Source organism: Pituophis catenifer, unplaced genomic scaffold, assembly GCF_029215685.1.
Source record: "Pituophis catenifer annectens isolate HBS135680 unplaced genomic scaffold, rPitCat1.0.hap2 SCAF_2, whole genome shotgun sequence".
Taxonomy (NCBI): Eukaryota; Metazoa; Chordata; class Lepidosauria; order Squamata; family Colubridae; genus Pituophis; species Pituophis catenifer.
In genome coordinates, this window is record NW_027256882.1 from 175,421,847 (window position 1) to 175,438,523 (window position 16,677).

General features: G+C 44.1%; 1 protein-coding gene across 1 annotated transcript in view; it reads right to left on the reverse strand.

The window, feature by feature from the left end:
* PLXNB3 (plexin B3) overlaps positions 1–395 on the reverse strand; it is a 61,718-nt gene extending 61,323 nt beyond the window's left edge. Inside the window, exon 1 of the mRNA XM_070938127.1 lies at positions 223–395. Coding sequence (XP_070794228.1) covers positions 223–395 — 173 coding nt within the window. The remainder of the gene's footprint in view (positions 1–222) is intronic.
* Between the last annotated feature and the right edge of the window lie 16,282 nt (positions 396–16,677).

A 16,677-nucleotide genomic window follows, 5' to 3' on the forward strand; every position in this document is an offset into this window, starting at 1 on the left:
CTGTTTGGGGCAGAAGCTGGTAACCTGTCACAGAATGTTCTGTTTCCTGACTCCAGACACATCAAATTTTAGGGCTCATGGCAATTGCTTCACTGAGCTCACAGGCACACAAAGTTCCCCTCAAAGAGCCCTCGAGAGCTTTGCCCGTTTTAGTTCTCTTCCACATACAAACATACCCCATACACGCACACTCCAGCATGTCAACCGGCATCCCTTACTTACAACAGCTGCAGGCACTGGGCACACACCTGTTCCTTGAGTGGGAAAGCAGGTTTTCCCTTCACCTGGAAGGTGCTTGGTGGTGCTGCTGCCTTTCTACAGGCTGTTCTGCTTGGCACCAGGTGATACAGTGGCGAACCCAACCCACCACCCAACGTCACTAACGCCCACACCATCAAAAAACGGTGGGCGGCCTCTGATAATTCCTCACATGCAGCAGCAAGTGGGTTTTGAAGCCACAAAGCAGCTGAACACCAGAACTGCGTATCCAATAAGTGCCTGGCACTGAGAGTTAGGACTGAGACACATCCTTCCTTGCTGAGAAAGAGCCTGTGTATTTGGCATCAGCAGACAAAGGGCAACCCCTAAAATCAGAGTCTCTTTCAGGGGCTGAAATTCAACTCTGCCACCCAGACCCAGGGCAATCTGAAAGAGGGAGGAAAGAACAAGAAAGAAAAGGGGGAGGGGAGGGTGTCACTATGTTTGTTATGCAATTTGAGTAGACATGCCCGCTTTGCTGGTAGATAGAAAGCACAGGCACTAATTCCTCACCCATTGCCTTGGGTGAGGGGAGGAGGGGGAAAAAAGAGAATAATAATGCTTGGAATTAGAATCATGTGAAATCCACACTTCTTTGGCATCACTATCGGCCCCTGCTTAACTAGGCAAAAATTTTTGGAGGGAAGGTAGGGTAGCAAGATGGCCATTTTGCCCCTTCCCTTTCCCCTTCACACCTCTTTGGAAAGACTAGCAACCAACAAACACCACTGTTAGTGTAATAGCTGTGTAATTATATAGCCGAGTCTGTTTGGGACTTGTTCCTGGTCAATAGCAGACACCCACCTCACCCACCCAAGGCAGATGTACAATTGTTCACCCTAAGAAAACATCACAAACTATATTACACCTGAGTGCCCCAGAACAGACGCTGCCTCTAAGCAACAGCCCAACCCCTCCTGAGTCTGCCTCAAGCAGTTCCCATTCTAATAGCCCCCACTTTATGACATTTTTCCCCAGAGCTATATACAGCCCCCACTTTACTAAAACTTCTTAAACCGGTTGATCCCAGCTGAATGACTGCAGGCACCTGTCTTGGGTTTTAGCTTTGCTCTGGATGGTTGGTTTTGGCATTGATTGGATTTAGTTAATTACTACATTTCTTTTGCTTTGGTTGGTGTTGTCAGCTGCCTTTGGTTTTGGGAGAGGGGGGGTAGTTTATAAGTACTATAAAATAAATAACCCAAATTTGCTAGGACCGTTAACACTACTGCACTAAGCCACATAAGCCAAAGTTTACCAACCAGAGAAGTTGGGCTCATGCACTAAAGCCAAAGCCAAGCAAATGACTTTCCGGGTCAAGGCAATGTGTGAATCCAGCAGAGTGGCAGGAGGGGAGAAAGAAGAGGAAATGGAAGCAGGACTTCTCTAAATTCAGCAAATGGTGAAATGGGTGTGGCAGTTTTTCCAGATTGCTCACCTATTCTCCCTCCTTGATTGGTATTTTTAAAAATACCTTATGTTTAGGCTTGTGTGGTTTGGCAAGGGAAAGAAAGACCTAGAAGATAAGTTTTTGGACAACTTCATACATCTAATATAAAAATAATGTTTCATAGTATAACAGTAGGTTTGCATGTAAAACAGCTAATGTGCAGAAGAGGGTGCGAAAGCCAAATTGTGACCTGGATTCCAGGACCAGGGTCATCAAGCTTAAGGTCAGGTAGGGGACAGCATCTTAAATAATTTATTTTTCATTAAAAAAAAAAGTTATAAAGCCGGATTGTCCGTTCAGTGTAGAGATGAATGCAACTTCTTCATGCACCCTGTGAAGAAGCTTTATGATGATTGGGACTTTTCAACGCCAAAGGCTATCTCTGTTCTGGGTTGTGGTGGCCAAACTTTTTTTTTTTTTTTGCTTTTTACAAGCAAAACTGAAGTACAGTCAACTACTGTCATTCTTCAACGGGATACTATAATCGCCCTGGCACAGCCACCTGGCATCCTCCCTCTGTGCTGCAAGTGGAAGGACCAGCTTGACTGTGTATCCAAGCTGGACTTTCTGGTGTTGCAGATTTGATATATCCCGGAAGTCCAGCAAGAGGACTTGCCCAAGCCAAAGAATTCACCCCCACACTTCTCTCTCCCACTCTATCAAGAATACCATTCCCCCCACCCCTATTTTTTCCCTATTTTCCTTCTGGTTTTGTTGGGAGGAAAAGAAGGATTGCTGTGGCTAATGTTAGCCATAGTGCTGACAAGTTTCAACAGGCCTGAAAACACCAACTACGGATCAGGTAGACCTCATGCCTTATATCTGAAGTGTGGGTCTCGTATGGGAAATGCAGTCTGCATTTCTTTGGGGATAACTCAATCTACTTTTAAATCCTTAGGAAGAATCCTTTTTGCAAATTAATCTCTCCTCCTATATTCAGTTTAAAAAAACACCACCACCAGTAATCCTTTCTTGTACAGGATATTTCACAAATTCACAATTAAGGTGAATGTTCCCCAGGCATTTATAGGACATGATTTTTATAAACCTGTTCTCAGTTCTGTAGTTTTTGTAGTCAGCTCAGGTTAACAATTGCAGACAAACTGCAAAGCACATTCCCACCAAACAACAGTCCCTAACACAGATGCGGGTGGGGGAAACACACCAAATCCGAGTTTTTGTTTTTGTTTTTTCCTTTCAAAAGGCAGAATATTTGCCTTCTCTTCTTCCAGTCTCCAAATTTGGCAATTTCGTCCCAGGCACTTTTCAACTTCGCCTACTTTGAGAAGCGCCCTTCCAAGGAATTTAATGTTCTAGACGGGGAGGAATAGGGCGAGTAACGCGGGCGAAGCAAAACTCCGATGAGAACAGATAATAAAGATGAAGGGAAAAGAATGTCTGGAGCGAGCAGAGAGGGGCGCTGAATGAAGGGAGGGAGGGAAAGCTGTGGAAAAAGGTGTGGAGCGGCGGAATGCTTGGAGAGCGCTCAAGAGAAAAGGGAGTGTTGCTGGAAAGAGAAGGAATCGCTAAAGAAGGCAGCAAGGGGAAGGTGGAGGGGGGGGTTTCCAACTAATGGGTCGCCTCTGGGAAGCAGAGCGACTGCTTCGGGGTATTCTTTGTCCGGTTCTTTTTGCACCCCAGTTGAGACTCCAGCAACGGCTCGGAGCTGGGAGCAGAACAGAGAAACCGCGTTGCAGGAAGGCATGAAGATCGCTGGAGGTACGGAACACATGCGAGCCTAAGAAAAGGTCCTCGAGGGTGCCCGAAGGCGCATCCTACAGCTCCCTCCCTCCTTCCTTCCTTCCCCGCCAGCGCTACCTACCTGGCCAGCGAAGTTCAGGAGAACTTGCGACCGTCCGCCGCTCAGTCAGGAGCCGCTCCCGGGCAGCGGCACCTACCTCGCCACTCCCCCCCACAATGCACCGCTGCCAACTCTGAAGTCTCTCCTCGGCCGTCCGCAGCCCATTCCAAGCTGAGCCGAGGCGAGGCAAAGGCAAGGCAAGGCAAGCCGCCACCTCCCCAAGCCCGAAGGCCGGCTAGAACTGGAGAGTCAGGAGCGCCCCCTGCTGACTAAAGTGAGTTATGGGCGTTCCAGGGGTTCAGGTCGTCCTCAACGTACGACCACAAAATGTAGCTTGCTAAGCGAGAGAGTTGTTAAGCGAGGTTTGCCCCATTTTACGACCTTTCTTGCCGCAGTAACAGAGTTGGAAGCGACCTTGGAGGTCATCTAGTCCAACCCCCTGCTCACGCAGGAGACCTATTCTAGGGATTCGAACCGCCGAACTGCCGACTTTTCTGATCGACAAGCTCAGCGTCTTAGTTAAGGGAATCGTTGCAGTTGTTAAGCTGGTGACATGGTTGTTAAGTGAATTTGGGTTCCCGGTTGATTTTGCTGGCCTGAAGGTCGCAAAAGGGGAATCACATGACTCCAGGACACTGCAGCCGTCTTAAATGTGAGTCAATGATGTTGCAAGGGTCATAAGTGTGAAAAACTGTCACTTTTTTCAGTGCCATTGTAACTTTGAACGGTCACTAAGTGAACTGTGGTAATTCGAGGACTACCTGTATTCAGTCCGGCCACCGGATCTTTGAATGTGCAACTTGCACAACAGGTTTGGACAGTTTTAAGACAATTCTTAAGGGCCTGGTGGCTCAGCAGACTGATAGCATTGTGATTAACACCAGCTGTCTGCAATTACTGTAAGTTCGAATCTCACCAGGCTCAAGGTTGACTCAGCCTTCCATCCTTTCTAAGGTAGGTAAATTGAGGACCCAGTTGTGGGGGCAATAAGCTAACTTTGTATAAATATACAAAAGGATGAAGGCTATTGCTTAGCGCATTGTAAGCCTCCCTGAGTCTCTGGAGAAGGGCGGCATATAAATCAATTTTTTTTAAAAAAAAAATTCCAGTTCTGTAATGACCAGCCCATTTTTGTATCCGTCCTTCCTCAAAATATGAATGGGGAGAAACAGCATAGATGCAAAGACCACCTCTTCCCTTGTAGCTTCTTTATTGAGCTTTGCTCCCTCAGGATTTGGTGCTGATGGCTCATTAGGTTACCCTGATTGTCAAGATCCGGACTACCATTAAATGGCAACCAAGAGATTTAGAATGTTCTGCACTCCCCTGCTGCCATCTAGTGGCCATCGGATTTTTGTGTCCCAAATCTGGTCACCCTATTTAATGTTAATTTAAGAATGGCTTTCTTCCTTGGATTTGGTTCTGACATAGGTTCCCATCACCGTAGCAATAAAACAGATATTTGCCCTGGTTTAATTGTTTTCCTGTACATTTCAGAGAGTTGGATGACCATTGCAGTGCCTTTCAACTTCAAAATTCTTGGATTCTATTGTATGTACTTGCATCCTAATCTTGCTCCAGAATGCCAGCATTGTAAATTGTTATGGGCTGTTTTCAGCTATATTGTCTATATTCACCCTTAGTTTTAATTTAGACTGGACTCGGGCATGGATCTGCCGTACGTGCTTTCAAAGTTTCCAGAAGAGACTTTTTAAAGAATAGTTTTTGCAAAGTCTGCACAGATAATCTCCAGAATTCTGTAACTTTGGTTTTATATCTATATCTATATCTATATCTATATCTATATCTATATCTATATCTATATCTATATCTATATCTATATCTATATCTATATCTATATCTATATCTATATCTATATCTATCTATCTATCTATCTATCTATTTGAAAATGAAAGTTTTGTATACACAACTAGTCCAATAATCTGTATGTGTGTTTGTTGGAAGAAATATCCTTCTGGGTTCAGTTCCAACTGGGGAAAAAGACACTGGAAACATAGGGGGTGCTTGGAAAGATGGTTTTAATGGTGGACAGGACCACATGCCTTGAAGATCTTGGGTGAAGAGAAAAAAAAAGGGAAGAGATGCTGAGAGTGCCTGAGCTTCTGAATTTGAGCTTTTATTTATTTATTTATTTATTTAGTCGCATTTCTATGCCGCCCAACTCCCAAAGGACTCTATATTCTAATTGGTTGTCAGACTCCCATGGGGCCATGCAGGGGTAACTTTGTAGGTTGTGTTTTTGAGTCCCAAGTTTGGTTGACTCTTGCTGGGTGATGATGTAATAATGAAGGGGCTTTGGGCAATTCCTATTATGGCTTTGCTTGAAGGAAGTAGTTCTTTGTTATGTTGAATAGACTGGCCCAGGCCATTGACAAAGGTGACGGGGGGGGGGGGAATGAGTTTCTGCCTCCCTTTTAGGGGAAATATTCTGCCCTTTTAATATTTCCTAAAATAACTCATTTTCCTAGGAGAGGGGTCGGTGCTAACTTCCTACATGTTCATAGCTACTGCCAGTGGGAAGAAGGAAAGGAGAGAGGATTGGACAGAAGACTGAGATAGATAAGCAGAAGAAATGTAAGGCAGACAAACATCCCTTTGTAACTCTTCAAAGGACACAGATAAACCTCAAAGTGCTTCAAAGACCCTCTAAAAGGATGCAAATGACTAGCTGTCTGTGAGGAATATAAATCCTTCCATTCCCCACTATCCTGTCAGAGCTGAAGCAGCTTCTTGGATGAGGAGCGAAACGTCTTCAAAAGAAAAAACAAGAAAGTCCAGTTGCCTCCTGAAAAAGCACCTTTGGGACAACCACGACCTGTATGACTGAGAATCTCTACGGATTCCCTTCGTAAACTGTCTACAAATATGGATGTGACCACAGTAGGATTTTCAACCAAGGATATGGAACAGCCATGAAATGTACCAACGCTACGGGTTCATCTGCACAGCAACAGCAATGTGCTTTCCTCCCATTCTAGAGATATGAGAAAAGCAAATCGGTGGAAGAAAAGCTTCCCCCACAGCTTTTTCTTTCACCGTGACTTAGCAACAAGGCCAGGATTGCTGCTGCTCTCATAGAAAGTAATGTGGGTTGCTTTCAGGCAGCAACTGGGTCCCCTCTGGACTAGGAAAAAAGGCATCTCGATGTGTGGCGAGTGAGTCCCCCATCTGGTTCCAAACCAGGAGACTTCACTGGAGCCAGTTTGGAGTTTCCCCAAGTCTTCTTTGATTAAGAAGCCATGAAACGTGTATGGGGCAGTGGTGGGTTGCTACCAGTTCACCCTGGTTTGGGCGAATCAGTAGCGGCGGCGGGAGGCTCCACCCACCTGCTGGGATGTCATCAAATAACTTATGTGTGAGCGAACCATTAGCAAAGGTAAGTGAAACCCACCACTGGTGTGGGGTTATATCTCTGGGCTGGATTCAGTGGGACTTCTGTTCCAATTGTAGGAAGTTAGCACCCACCCCTTTCCTGGAAGAATGAAATATTTTAGGAAATATTAAAAAGGCAGAATATTATATTTCCCTGGATGAGAAATGGAGAAACGTGTTTTAAAGACAAAGCAGCTTCCTGCCTCCCCCACACACACCTTTGTTAATGGGCCATAATCTGCAACACAATAGCAGCAGAATCTAACACAATGGGATCCATCTAGGACAGAAACTCACCACATGGCACCTGGGAAGATTACATCAGCCAGCAAGGCTAGCTAAGACCCTCACCCCCTGGGAGTCTGACAACCAATCAGGATACTCTTTCTGGGCCCAAGGAAGTTCAAAGCCAGAGAAAGCATAAAACCTGGGGACTCGCTGTATCTCGGCCCCTTTTTCTGTTCTGTTCAGGAACTCAAACCATGTGATCCTGTCCACCATTAAACCATCTTTCCAAGCAGTCTCCATGTTTCCAGTGTCTTTTTCCTCACTTGGAGCAGAACCCAGAAGGATATTTCATACACAATGAAATTGTCTGTAGGATGACATTGGGGAGGGGAGAAAACACATGGAATTAGAATGAATTGCTGTCTGGTTGTGTAAAATGGAGGAGATACAACAAATGAAGTGCTGCTGCATGTCCAAACAGAAAAAGGTAGCCGCATTACACTGAAGTTGTAAAGACTACTGCATGTGTGCTACAATATTTAACTACATAGTTACCTGAGGCTCTTGCTTAGGGAAGGAACTGCATCCAAAGTATGTTTAAAGTATTTGGAATATTTCAAAGGCTCAGAAGTGACATATTTTTCACTGAAGGCAATACAGTACAACAAGAGAGTGAAAATATAATACTTTTGTTTTCAATTTCCCCTGAAGCTCTTGTTTCTTGGGTCATTGATGGACATTCCATAGAGGAAAAACAATAGAGGATAATAAAGAAATGACCATGGAATGCAAGGAGAAGAAAGAAAATCCAACCTTCTGCCCCCAACCACCCAGATCTCAATAAGGCTCTGCATTTACTACCCAATGAATGGAATTTCCACTCAGGAAATCAAGGATCAAGCAATGGACTGCAACAGAAATGAGAAAATATTGGTAGATTGCAAAAAAGCTCAAGCAGGTAAGCCACAATTGTTTCTGGTGCAGAAAATAATTTTTGCAATGAGTTTGGAAAGTTGTACTAAACTTTTACCAAATCCAATCTAGAGTTCTAAAGAAATAGGATCATTCCCTTTTCACCAATGGTAAGACTCAGGGAAGTTCAATTTTTCTGCTTCTAGTCCCTACAAAATCAGCATCCCTAATTTTGCCAATTGGAAAATATTTATTTATTAACTTTGATTTTTGTATAAGCTTTTAGAATTGCCAGTCTTCAGAGTTCTATCCAACTATCATTTCTTTTACTTTTTCCAGGTAGAATTTCTGCCACCACCACAAATTTATTTTGCATAGCTACTTCACACCTGAATGTACATTGCTTGTAATTATTGCTCATTTCAATCTGGCTCTCCAGATTGTCTCACCTCCTGTACCAGGAAATGTCTCCTGTTTCTCTTTCCCCTGATCTGGGCAGTCACAGTGACAGCACGATGATCTTATCACTCAATGTCCACTCTTAAAATGTGTGGTAAAACTGCCCCCAAGCAGCCTTTCAAGGTTTCCTTCTGAAGAGCCCTTTCTTAGTGTAAGGCCACTGGGCCACACAAGGGCTCTCTATGATGGGTTGGGGATAGCCAAGTAATGTTAGTTTAGACAGCCAACCTTTCCATGATGTGTTTGTTTTTCTGCTTCTCCCACCTGGCTTTATTGGCATTAGGGAAGAAAGGGTGTCTCAACCAGGTTAAGACAAGCATATTCGTGATTATAGCAAAATCAACTGATTTGGAAATATGCCAGTTGATGCTTTTCCCTCAAGCTCTTCTGCTGCTTAGGAGAGGTGAGGTAAGAATAATGCTTACTTATCACTACCCTAAATCACCTGGCTTCCCTGGTCACCTGCTCCCAATACAATGTAACAGCTTTCCTGTCTTGGATCCTTTTTTTGCTGGGTCAGACCCAAAATTTTACCATTGCTTTCCTGATGTTGTTTTTCTCACACTAGGGCTGGAAAAGACTCCTCAAACAAGCATAAAAACAGTGGACCGAGGGCACCCATGAAGTGTACTGAAGTTGTACTGCTGTCAAGAGCATTTTGGTGCATAGTCGGAAAATAAGCACGGTGGGCACCAGGGGTTACCACAGTACTCCGGAGGGACCTGTAACTTGCAGCTACTCCTTCAGTCATGGTTCCTGCAGGGGGAAGCCATGGCCAAGAATCCCTTGACCCAGCTATGGTGGTATACCAGGTGCAACCCTTTCTGGAGAAAAAATGACTCTGGCAACAGTAACTCATAACTTTATTATCTCTAGACTGGATGTGTTTTATCTGCAACTGTCCTTGAAGACTACCTAGCAATTACAACTGGTGTAGGATGCCTTCTGCACAAGCAAGAATAACTCAGCAATATATCATCGGTACTCAGTGCCACCTCAAGGGTGTATATGGCACCCCAGGCCACATTAGTTGATGGTACCACCTTCCACTCATGGGAAATTTGCATTTTTAGAATGACTAGGAAGGAAGGGTTACAACCCTATGCTTTGGTGCCTAACAGCTTGGTTGCTAAATAAAGCAGTCACTAATGAAACTGTGTTTATAACTTTAGATTTCTTTGACTTCAATTGAATACTTCATTTGGCCAATTAGACCATTAATTGTGATTAGACACACAGGAAATTTGTCTCTGGTACAGAAGCTCTCTGTGTGCATGTAAAGCAACATAATAATAATAATAATACCGTAACAACAACAACAACAATAATAATAATAGCATTTTTGAATGTTCAGTTGACTGAGTTTCATGTTTAATGAATAAAGTATATAATGATAAAAATAATACCACCAATAAAAGGGAAGAAAGGAAAGAAGATAATAAGGAGAAATAATATTACACACAAGATAATGCACACTGCATGGCTATAAATCAGGGGTATCAAACTGGCGGCCATGCCCACCCCACCCCAGCTCTGCGAAGGAGAAAATCATCGTGATACGTCACGTGATGGCAATGTGACACTGCGAGTTTGACACCTGTGCTACACATAGACATTAGGCCCATGATGGTGAACCTATGGCACGCGTGCCGGAAGTGGCACAGAGAGCCATTTTTCTGGGCACGTGAGCTGTCATCCAAGTCACCTGCAGCTGTGCATGCGCACGCGCCCCAGCTGGTGTTTGGGCCTCTGGTGCGCATGTGTGCAATTCAGGAGACCCAGCTGGTCTTCAGAGCTTTCCTGCGCATGCATGCGCATTTGTGCATGTGTGCGAGAGTACTGGTATGCAGTGTGCGCATGCGCAGATGGCATTCGTGCACGTGAAAACCATGCACATGTACAGATTGTGCGATTGTGTGCTCAGCGCATGGTGTGAGGCATGTGCAAAAGCTGTGTGCGTGCGCCGATGGCGTGGTTGCACATGTAGTGCATGGTGGAGATGCGTACGAAAGCTGTGTGCATGCACAGATGGTGGGGTTGTGCGCGCAGTGCCCGGTGGAAGCACGTGTGAAAGTTGTGCGCATGCACAGATGGTGTGGTTACGCGGACAGCGCATGGGGAAGGAGCCGCGCATTAGCACAGATGGCACACGTGCGCGCAAAGCACATACCTGTTCAGCACTCGGTGAGTAAAAGGTTCGCCATCATCGCATTAGGCAGTACTGTGAAAATTAGTAGAGCGATGGCACAAGGGAAAAAACTGTCCCTGTGTCTACCGTAGTTGTTTTGATAGACAATGCCCTATAGCGCTGTCCCGAGTAAAGGAGTTGAATCATTTTATGTCCAGGATGTGAGGGGTTTGCAGTCCTCTTCTCAGTCCTCTTTCTGACCCTCACAATATACAGGAAGACGGTTGCAATTGTTTTTTTTTTCTGCAGTCTTAACTATCCATCGGAGTCTGTACCTGTCCTGTTTGATTGCTGTACCGACAAGTAGACAGTTAAACAAGTACGAATAACAGACTTAATAATTCCTCCGTAAAACGGTATCCACAGCTGTTGTGCTTTGCTTTAGAGACCTGCATAGGTTGTAAATGGAAGGATTTGTTGCAAGGGTTTGTTTTTTTTCCACCGTTGTAACTGGGAACAGTCACTACACATGAGGCTGTTTCTAAATGAGGACTACAATACCTGTGGTTGTTAAACGAGAATGATTTGTATTACAGCCTGGGCCTATTTGATGTAGTGGTTAAAGCACCAGGCTAGAAACCAGGCGACTGTGATTCTAATCTTGCCTTAGACAGAAGGTCAGGCGAGTGACTTTGGGCCAATCCTTCCCTCTTAGTCTAAGAAGCAGGGAAGGGCAAACCCCTTCTGAAGTCTTGTCAAGAAAGCTGCAGGGACTTGTCCAGGCAATCACTAGGAGTCAACCCTGGCTCGAAGGCATTGAAAAACAAAACAAAATAAACAACCCTCCTTCAGCACTTCATACATTGGTAGGTTTGAAAGATACTACAGACTATAGCAAATATTGCCTCAGTGGAAGGGGTGTTTTGGCCTCTGTGGAGAATTTGATGAACTGCTGGGTTTACCCCACAAAAAACGTGTTGTGTCATCTAAAATGGGCAACAGTGCTCGAGGGGACACAACACAGAAAAGCGGATATCTGAAATGGGGCAGAAAAACATGCCTCAAGGTAACGTTAACGGTAGATGAAGGATAAATAGTTATTATCTGTTTCTGCCCTCCAGAAGTAGTTGCCTGCCTGATCTGGTGACAGGTCACCAGTCAGCATGGATGAGCCTTTACTCTGAAGTTGTGACCTTCATCTTGCAGTTAAATTGTTACACTAGTTCTGCAAGAAAGGGCAGTGTAAGTGTGAATCAGGACCATGTACTCACCATAATGGAATGCAGGAAGGTAAAGTGATTATGTCATCCTTGAAGCTGGCCAACTGGAACTGACCATGATTAAGAGCTATTATAGTTCCAGGTTCTACTCTACCACTTATAAAATCTTTTTGGGCTAGTTAGATCTAGTGATTAAGGCACTCAGTGTTGTGGCCCGTACACGGCCTGTGCAGCTGGTGGCTGATTCAGACAACGAGGAGGCTGGTGTGGTGCTGCGCCAGCAGCCTGTGCAGCTGGCACTTGAGTCGGACAATGAGGCTGGAGAAGATGTGGTGCCAGAGGCGGGGATTCAGCCAGGGCGTTCAGAACCTCCAGAAGCTCCCTTAAGTGAAGAGGACAAAGAGGAGGAGTCTCTTCTCGATGCACGGGCGCGCAGAGTTGCCAAAAGGCAGGAGTGGCTCCTCAGGAGGAGGTCTCCTCGAGAGTAAGGCTTGGGGCTAATTGGCGACTCCCTTAGCCTATTTAAGGAGGACCGCCGACTGAAGCAATTTGCAGGGAACAACTGTTCACTCTCCTTCGTGCCTTGATCTTAGTTCTCTGCAAATTGCTTCTGGGATTTCTGCCAACTATAGTAAGATTAAGATTATTTATTCTTTGGATTCTTGCAGGCTGTTAAGAAAGTTAATTAACAGCCTTTGTTTGAAAAGAAAACCCTGATTTTATTTTAGTAAACTAAGGTTTGTACGGACTTTGTGCGTGCTGCGTTCTTTGGGGTCCGTAGCTGGGGCAGAACACATGGAAGCCAACTAGGTGACTTTGGACCAATTACTCTCTTTCAACCCAACTCACCTCACAGGGTTGCTATTGTGAAGAAAATAAGTGAAGGAAGGTGTGTTGGATGTTTGCCCTCTTGAGTCACTTACAAAAATAATAAAAGCTGGGATACGAGTAGATGAATAAATAAATAAAATATCACAAAGATGAGGGAAATTAAAATATATACAAGTATTTGTTGTATTTATTTATTTATTTATTTATTGGTTCGATTTATATGCCACCCTTCTTCAGAGACTCAGGGCGGCTTACAATGCGTTAAGCAATAGCCTTCATACTTTTGTATATACCTGCTTAGTAGGGCTTTCGGGGCCCCCCTAAGCAGTGTTCTTTTTATACAAAGTCAGCTTATTTCCCCCACAATCCAGGTCCTCATTTTACCTACTATGGAAGAATAGAAGGCTGAGTCAACCTTGAGCCTGGTGAGAATTGAACTTGCAGTAATTGTAGGCAGCCGGCAGCTAAGTGCTACTTAACAGCACTTTAGTCCGCTGCACCACCAAGGCTCCTAGTAGTCCTCAGCTTATGATCACAATTGAGCCCAAAATTTATATTGCTAAGCAAGACATTTGAGTGAGTTTTGCCCCATTTTATGACTTTTCTGGCCACAGTTGTTAAGCGAACCACTGCAGTTGGTAAGTTAGTACCACGGTTGTTAAGTGAGTCTGGCTTCCCCATTGACTTTGCTTGCAAAACGGGATCGCACGACTCCGGGATGCTGCAGCTGTCATAAATATGAACCAGTTTTCAAGCATCTGAATGTAAATCACATGAAGGTGCTGCGACGGTCGTAAGTGTGAAAAATGGTCATAAATCACTTTTTTCAGCGCCGTTGTAACTTCAAACTGTCACTAAATGAACTGTTGTTAGTCGAGGACTACCTGTAGTATCATCACAGTAGTCTTCCTTTGTTGTCGAGCTTGTGTAAGGTACTAGCAAAACAAACAAAGAAACGAACAAAAAAAACCCTACACATTTTAAAATCTGGTGACTGACGTTAGCCAAATCTCCCTTTTCATAAAGCAGGTTCCATTCTGGTTTGCACACTGCAGAGAAAGGGGTGAGAAACCTTTTATCTCATCTATTTCATTTTTCTTAAAAATAACCCCACCTTGCTGAAAAATGTTTGCTTCTTTTAAAAAATACTTTTTTAAAAAAGTGGGGGGGGGGAGGGAAGGAAGAGCAAATAGCAACTTAAGGAATTTAAAACATTTTAGCTCGTGGAAAACATTGGTCTCATGTGCAAAGCTTGAGAAATGCTGTTCTTCATCCGGAACCTCAATCTGCCGTTTGTCATGAAAACATCCCCTTTCTGTTTGAGATGTGAGTGACATCTGAATGGATATCGCCTCCTGATTTCTTAAGACTTGAAAATGCGCTCTGGAGATTCTGGTCAGCAGAGTCATAGAAAGAGGAAGAAGAGCTTTTAGGACCTTTTACTGATGCCAGTTGCAACACCAAGGAAGCCAGGAAGCCATGTGAAAGTTAAAAAAAAGGGGGGGGAGGGGAAAAAAAAGACAAGCCTAATCAAAACCTTCCAGCTGATTGTGCTTGATTGGCAGAAGCTCCTTATACACATTCTGCCTGTGAAAGTCTAATTCCATATAGGATCTGGTAAATAGTGCAAAGCGACAATTTTACAAAGGGCAGTTATATAAGAATGGGAAGCAGTCTGGCTAGGTAGTACGGATAAATCTTCACTCACATCTCCTTCAGTCTGAGTTCCTGATCCCAATAAGATTAGATTGTAGGACTATATATGACTCTACTTTACAGCCCTACAATCTAATCTTATTGCAATTGGCTCCTCCCACTGATTTGGCCCCTAAACATCCCCCCCCAACACCCTGCAAGCAGATGGTTATCTATTATTTTAGATTGGGGAACTTGCCCTAAGTCTAAGGTTTAATAAAAGCTGACGTACCAAAACTGCTGTTCTGAGATTCAGCTGCCTAGATATAGGACTGTGAGCTAGACTGAAATCTCAATTCAACAGACCTCTATTTAAAGAACCGCATTTGGATACACTCTGGAAATTGTACTTAATTGGCTTTATTGTATTTTTATTGCCAGAGCTGGAGCAAGGCCCTTATGGGTTTGTCTTTTTTAACAAACTGGCTGGTTTGAGACATCATAAGCAGTGGTGGGTTCCTCCCGGTTCGGCCCGGTTTGCGAGAGCCGGTAGCGGTGACGATATGACGTCACCGAACCGATTCTCTGTCTTCGGGAGCTGGGCCCTCTCGCCCGCCCCTGCGTTATTCTGACCTTATATTTCTTCTTTTTTTGCTCAGCTGAGAGGTGCGGCAGAGCGGATTGCCGCACCTCAGCTGGGCAGATTCGCAACGCGCTTGCGCAAAACGCAAGTTTGGTGTGCCTGCGAGCGAACTGAGCAGGTGCGCAGTGATCGCGCGCAAAGCGTGTGACTGAAGAGGCGATCATGCGCAAAGCGCACACACAAAGAGAACCAGTAGTAAAGCCAGTTAGAACCCACCCCTGATCATAAATGATTGTAGGGCACTATTTGCTACCAATCTTGGCCCTAATATATTAATTGATCTCTGTGTTCTATCTCGCTATGGTTGGGAGTTTGGTCCAGTGAAGATTATCTGAAGGCAAAATTATCATTATCATACCTGAACAATATACTTGCATAATGCTGAAAAATTATGGGCTCAAGACTGGTAAAAAATAAAGACTTTTATAATAAGCTTCTATATTGACTGATATGTCATAGCCTCCTTTCCCTTTCCTTCTTCTGCATGTTCAAACACCTAATTTCCTCCATTGCCAAGGTATCTTGAGAAACAGATTAAAATCTGTGCTGCAAAGAGGATAGCCCTCAATTTAATGGGTTGTTTGGGAGGGACAGGATAGCCTTTAAAGTGGAAAGTCCATCAGTCCAAATTTATGGCATTAAAATAATTAGTGTCATGTGAGTAATGAATGTAATCATTGTGCAATTGAATGAAGTAATCATGCAAATGTGTAAATTGCTAGTAAATAATGTCAATTACATCAATTGTGTGGATAATTTTTGAAAACAATGGAAACAAGTTACTCTGTTTCTAACCCAAGTAAAACAAATCCTTCTAGAAAAGCTGAAATGCTGCAAGGGAGCCCAGATTTGCAACAACAAATACAATACACTATACACACATATACACACGCTGTGTATATTCATTCCTGAAGTAACAGAATCATTTGCTGCTTTCATGCAAAAAAAAAAAAAAAGGGGGGGGACTACAAAAATTATTTGGAATTGCTCATAAACCTTGAAAGATTGTGCTAATAAGGACTCATATATATATATATTCACAAAGTTTTTTAATCTTGGCAACTTTAAAGTATTTCATCACCCAGAATTCCCCAGCCAGCAGTTGCTAAGATTAAAAAAACATGCCTTCAGCATTTGTGACTAGGTAGGACCAAAATGGCAGGGACCTAACAGAGGCAGAAGAGATTATGAAAAGGGGGCAAAATTACACAGAAGAACTATACAAGAACGAACTTAAAGTCCCTGATAACAAAGATGGGGTGGTCACTGACCTCGAGCCAGACATCCTAGAACTGTGATGGCGAACCTACGGCATGTGTGCCAGAGGTGGCATGCAGAGCCCTCTCTGTGGGCACCTGCGCCGTTGCCAGCTGCTCTTCCGGGCATGTACAATGGAACCTAGAACAGAGCAGCTGGCCGGCCAGCATGTGCACCAGCCAGCTGCTCTCTCGGGTTCCGGCGCTCATTCCAGTTTCGGCACTCGGTGGTGAAAAGGTTAACCATCACTGTCCTAGAATGTGAAATCAAATGGGCCTTAGGAAATCTGAGCAACAACAAACCTAGTGGAGGTGACAGTATTCCTAATGTAAATGAAGGGATCTGATAGATGACCACTGGATAACTTTCTATTCTCTCTATTCTAAAAGCAATGCATCCGGTTGGAAAAAGTACAAACTCAGCCAAAATCCTTCTGATACTTTTAGGAGGCCTCTAAGTTGT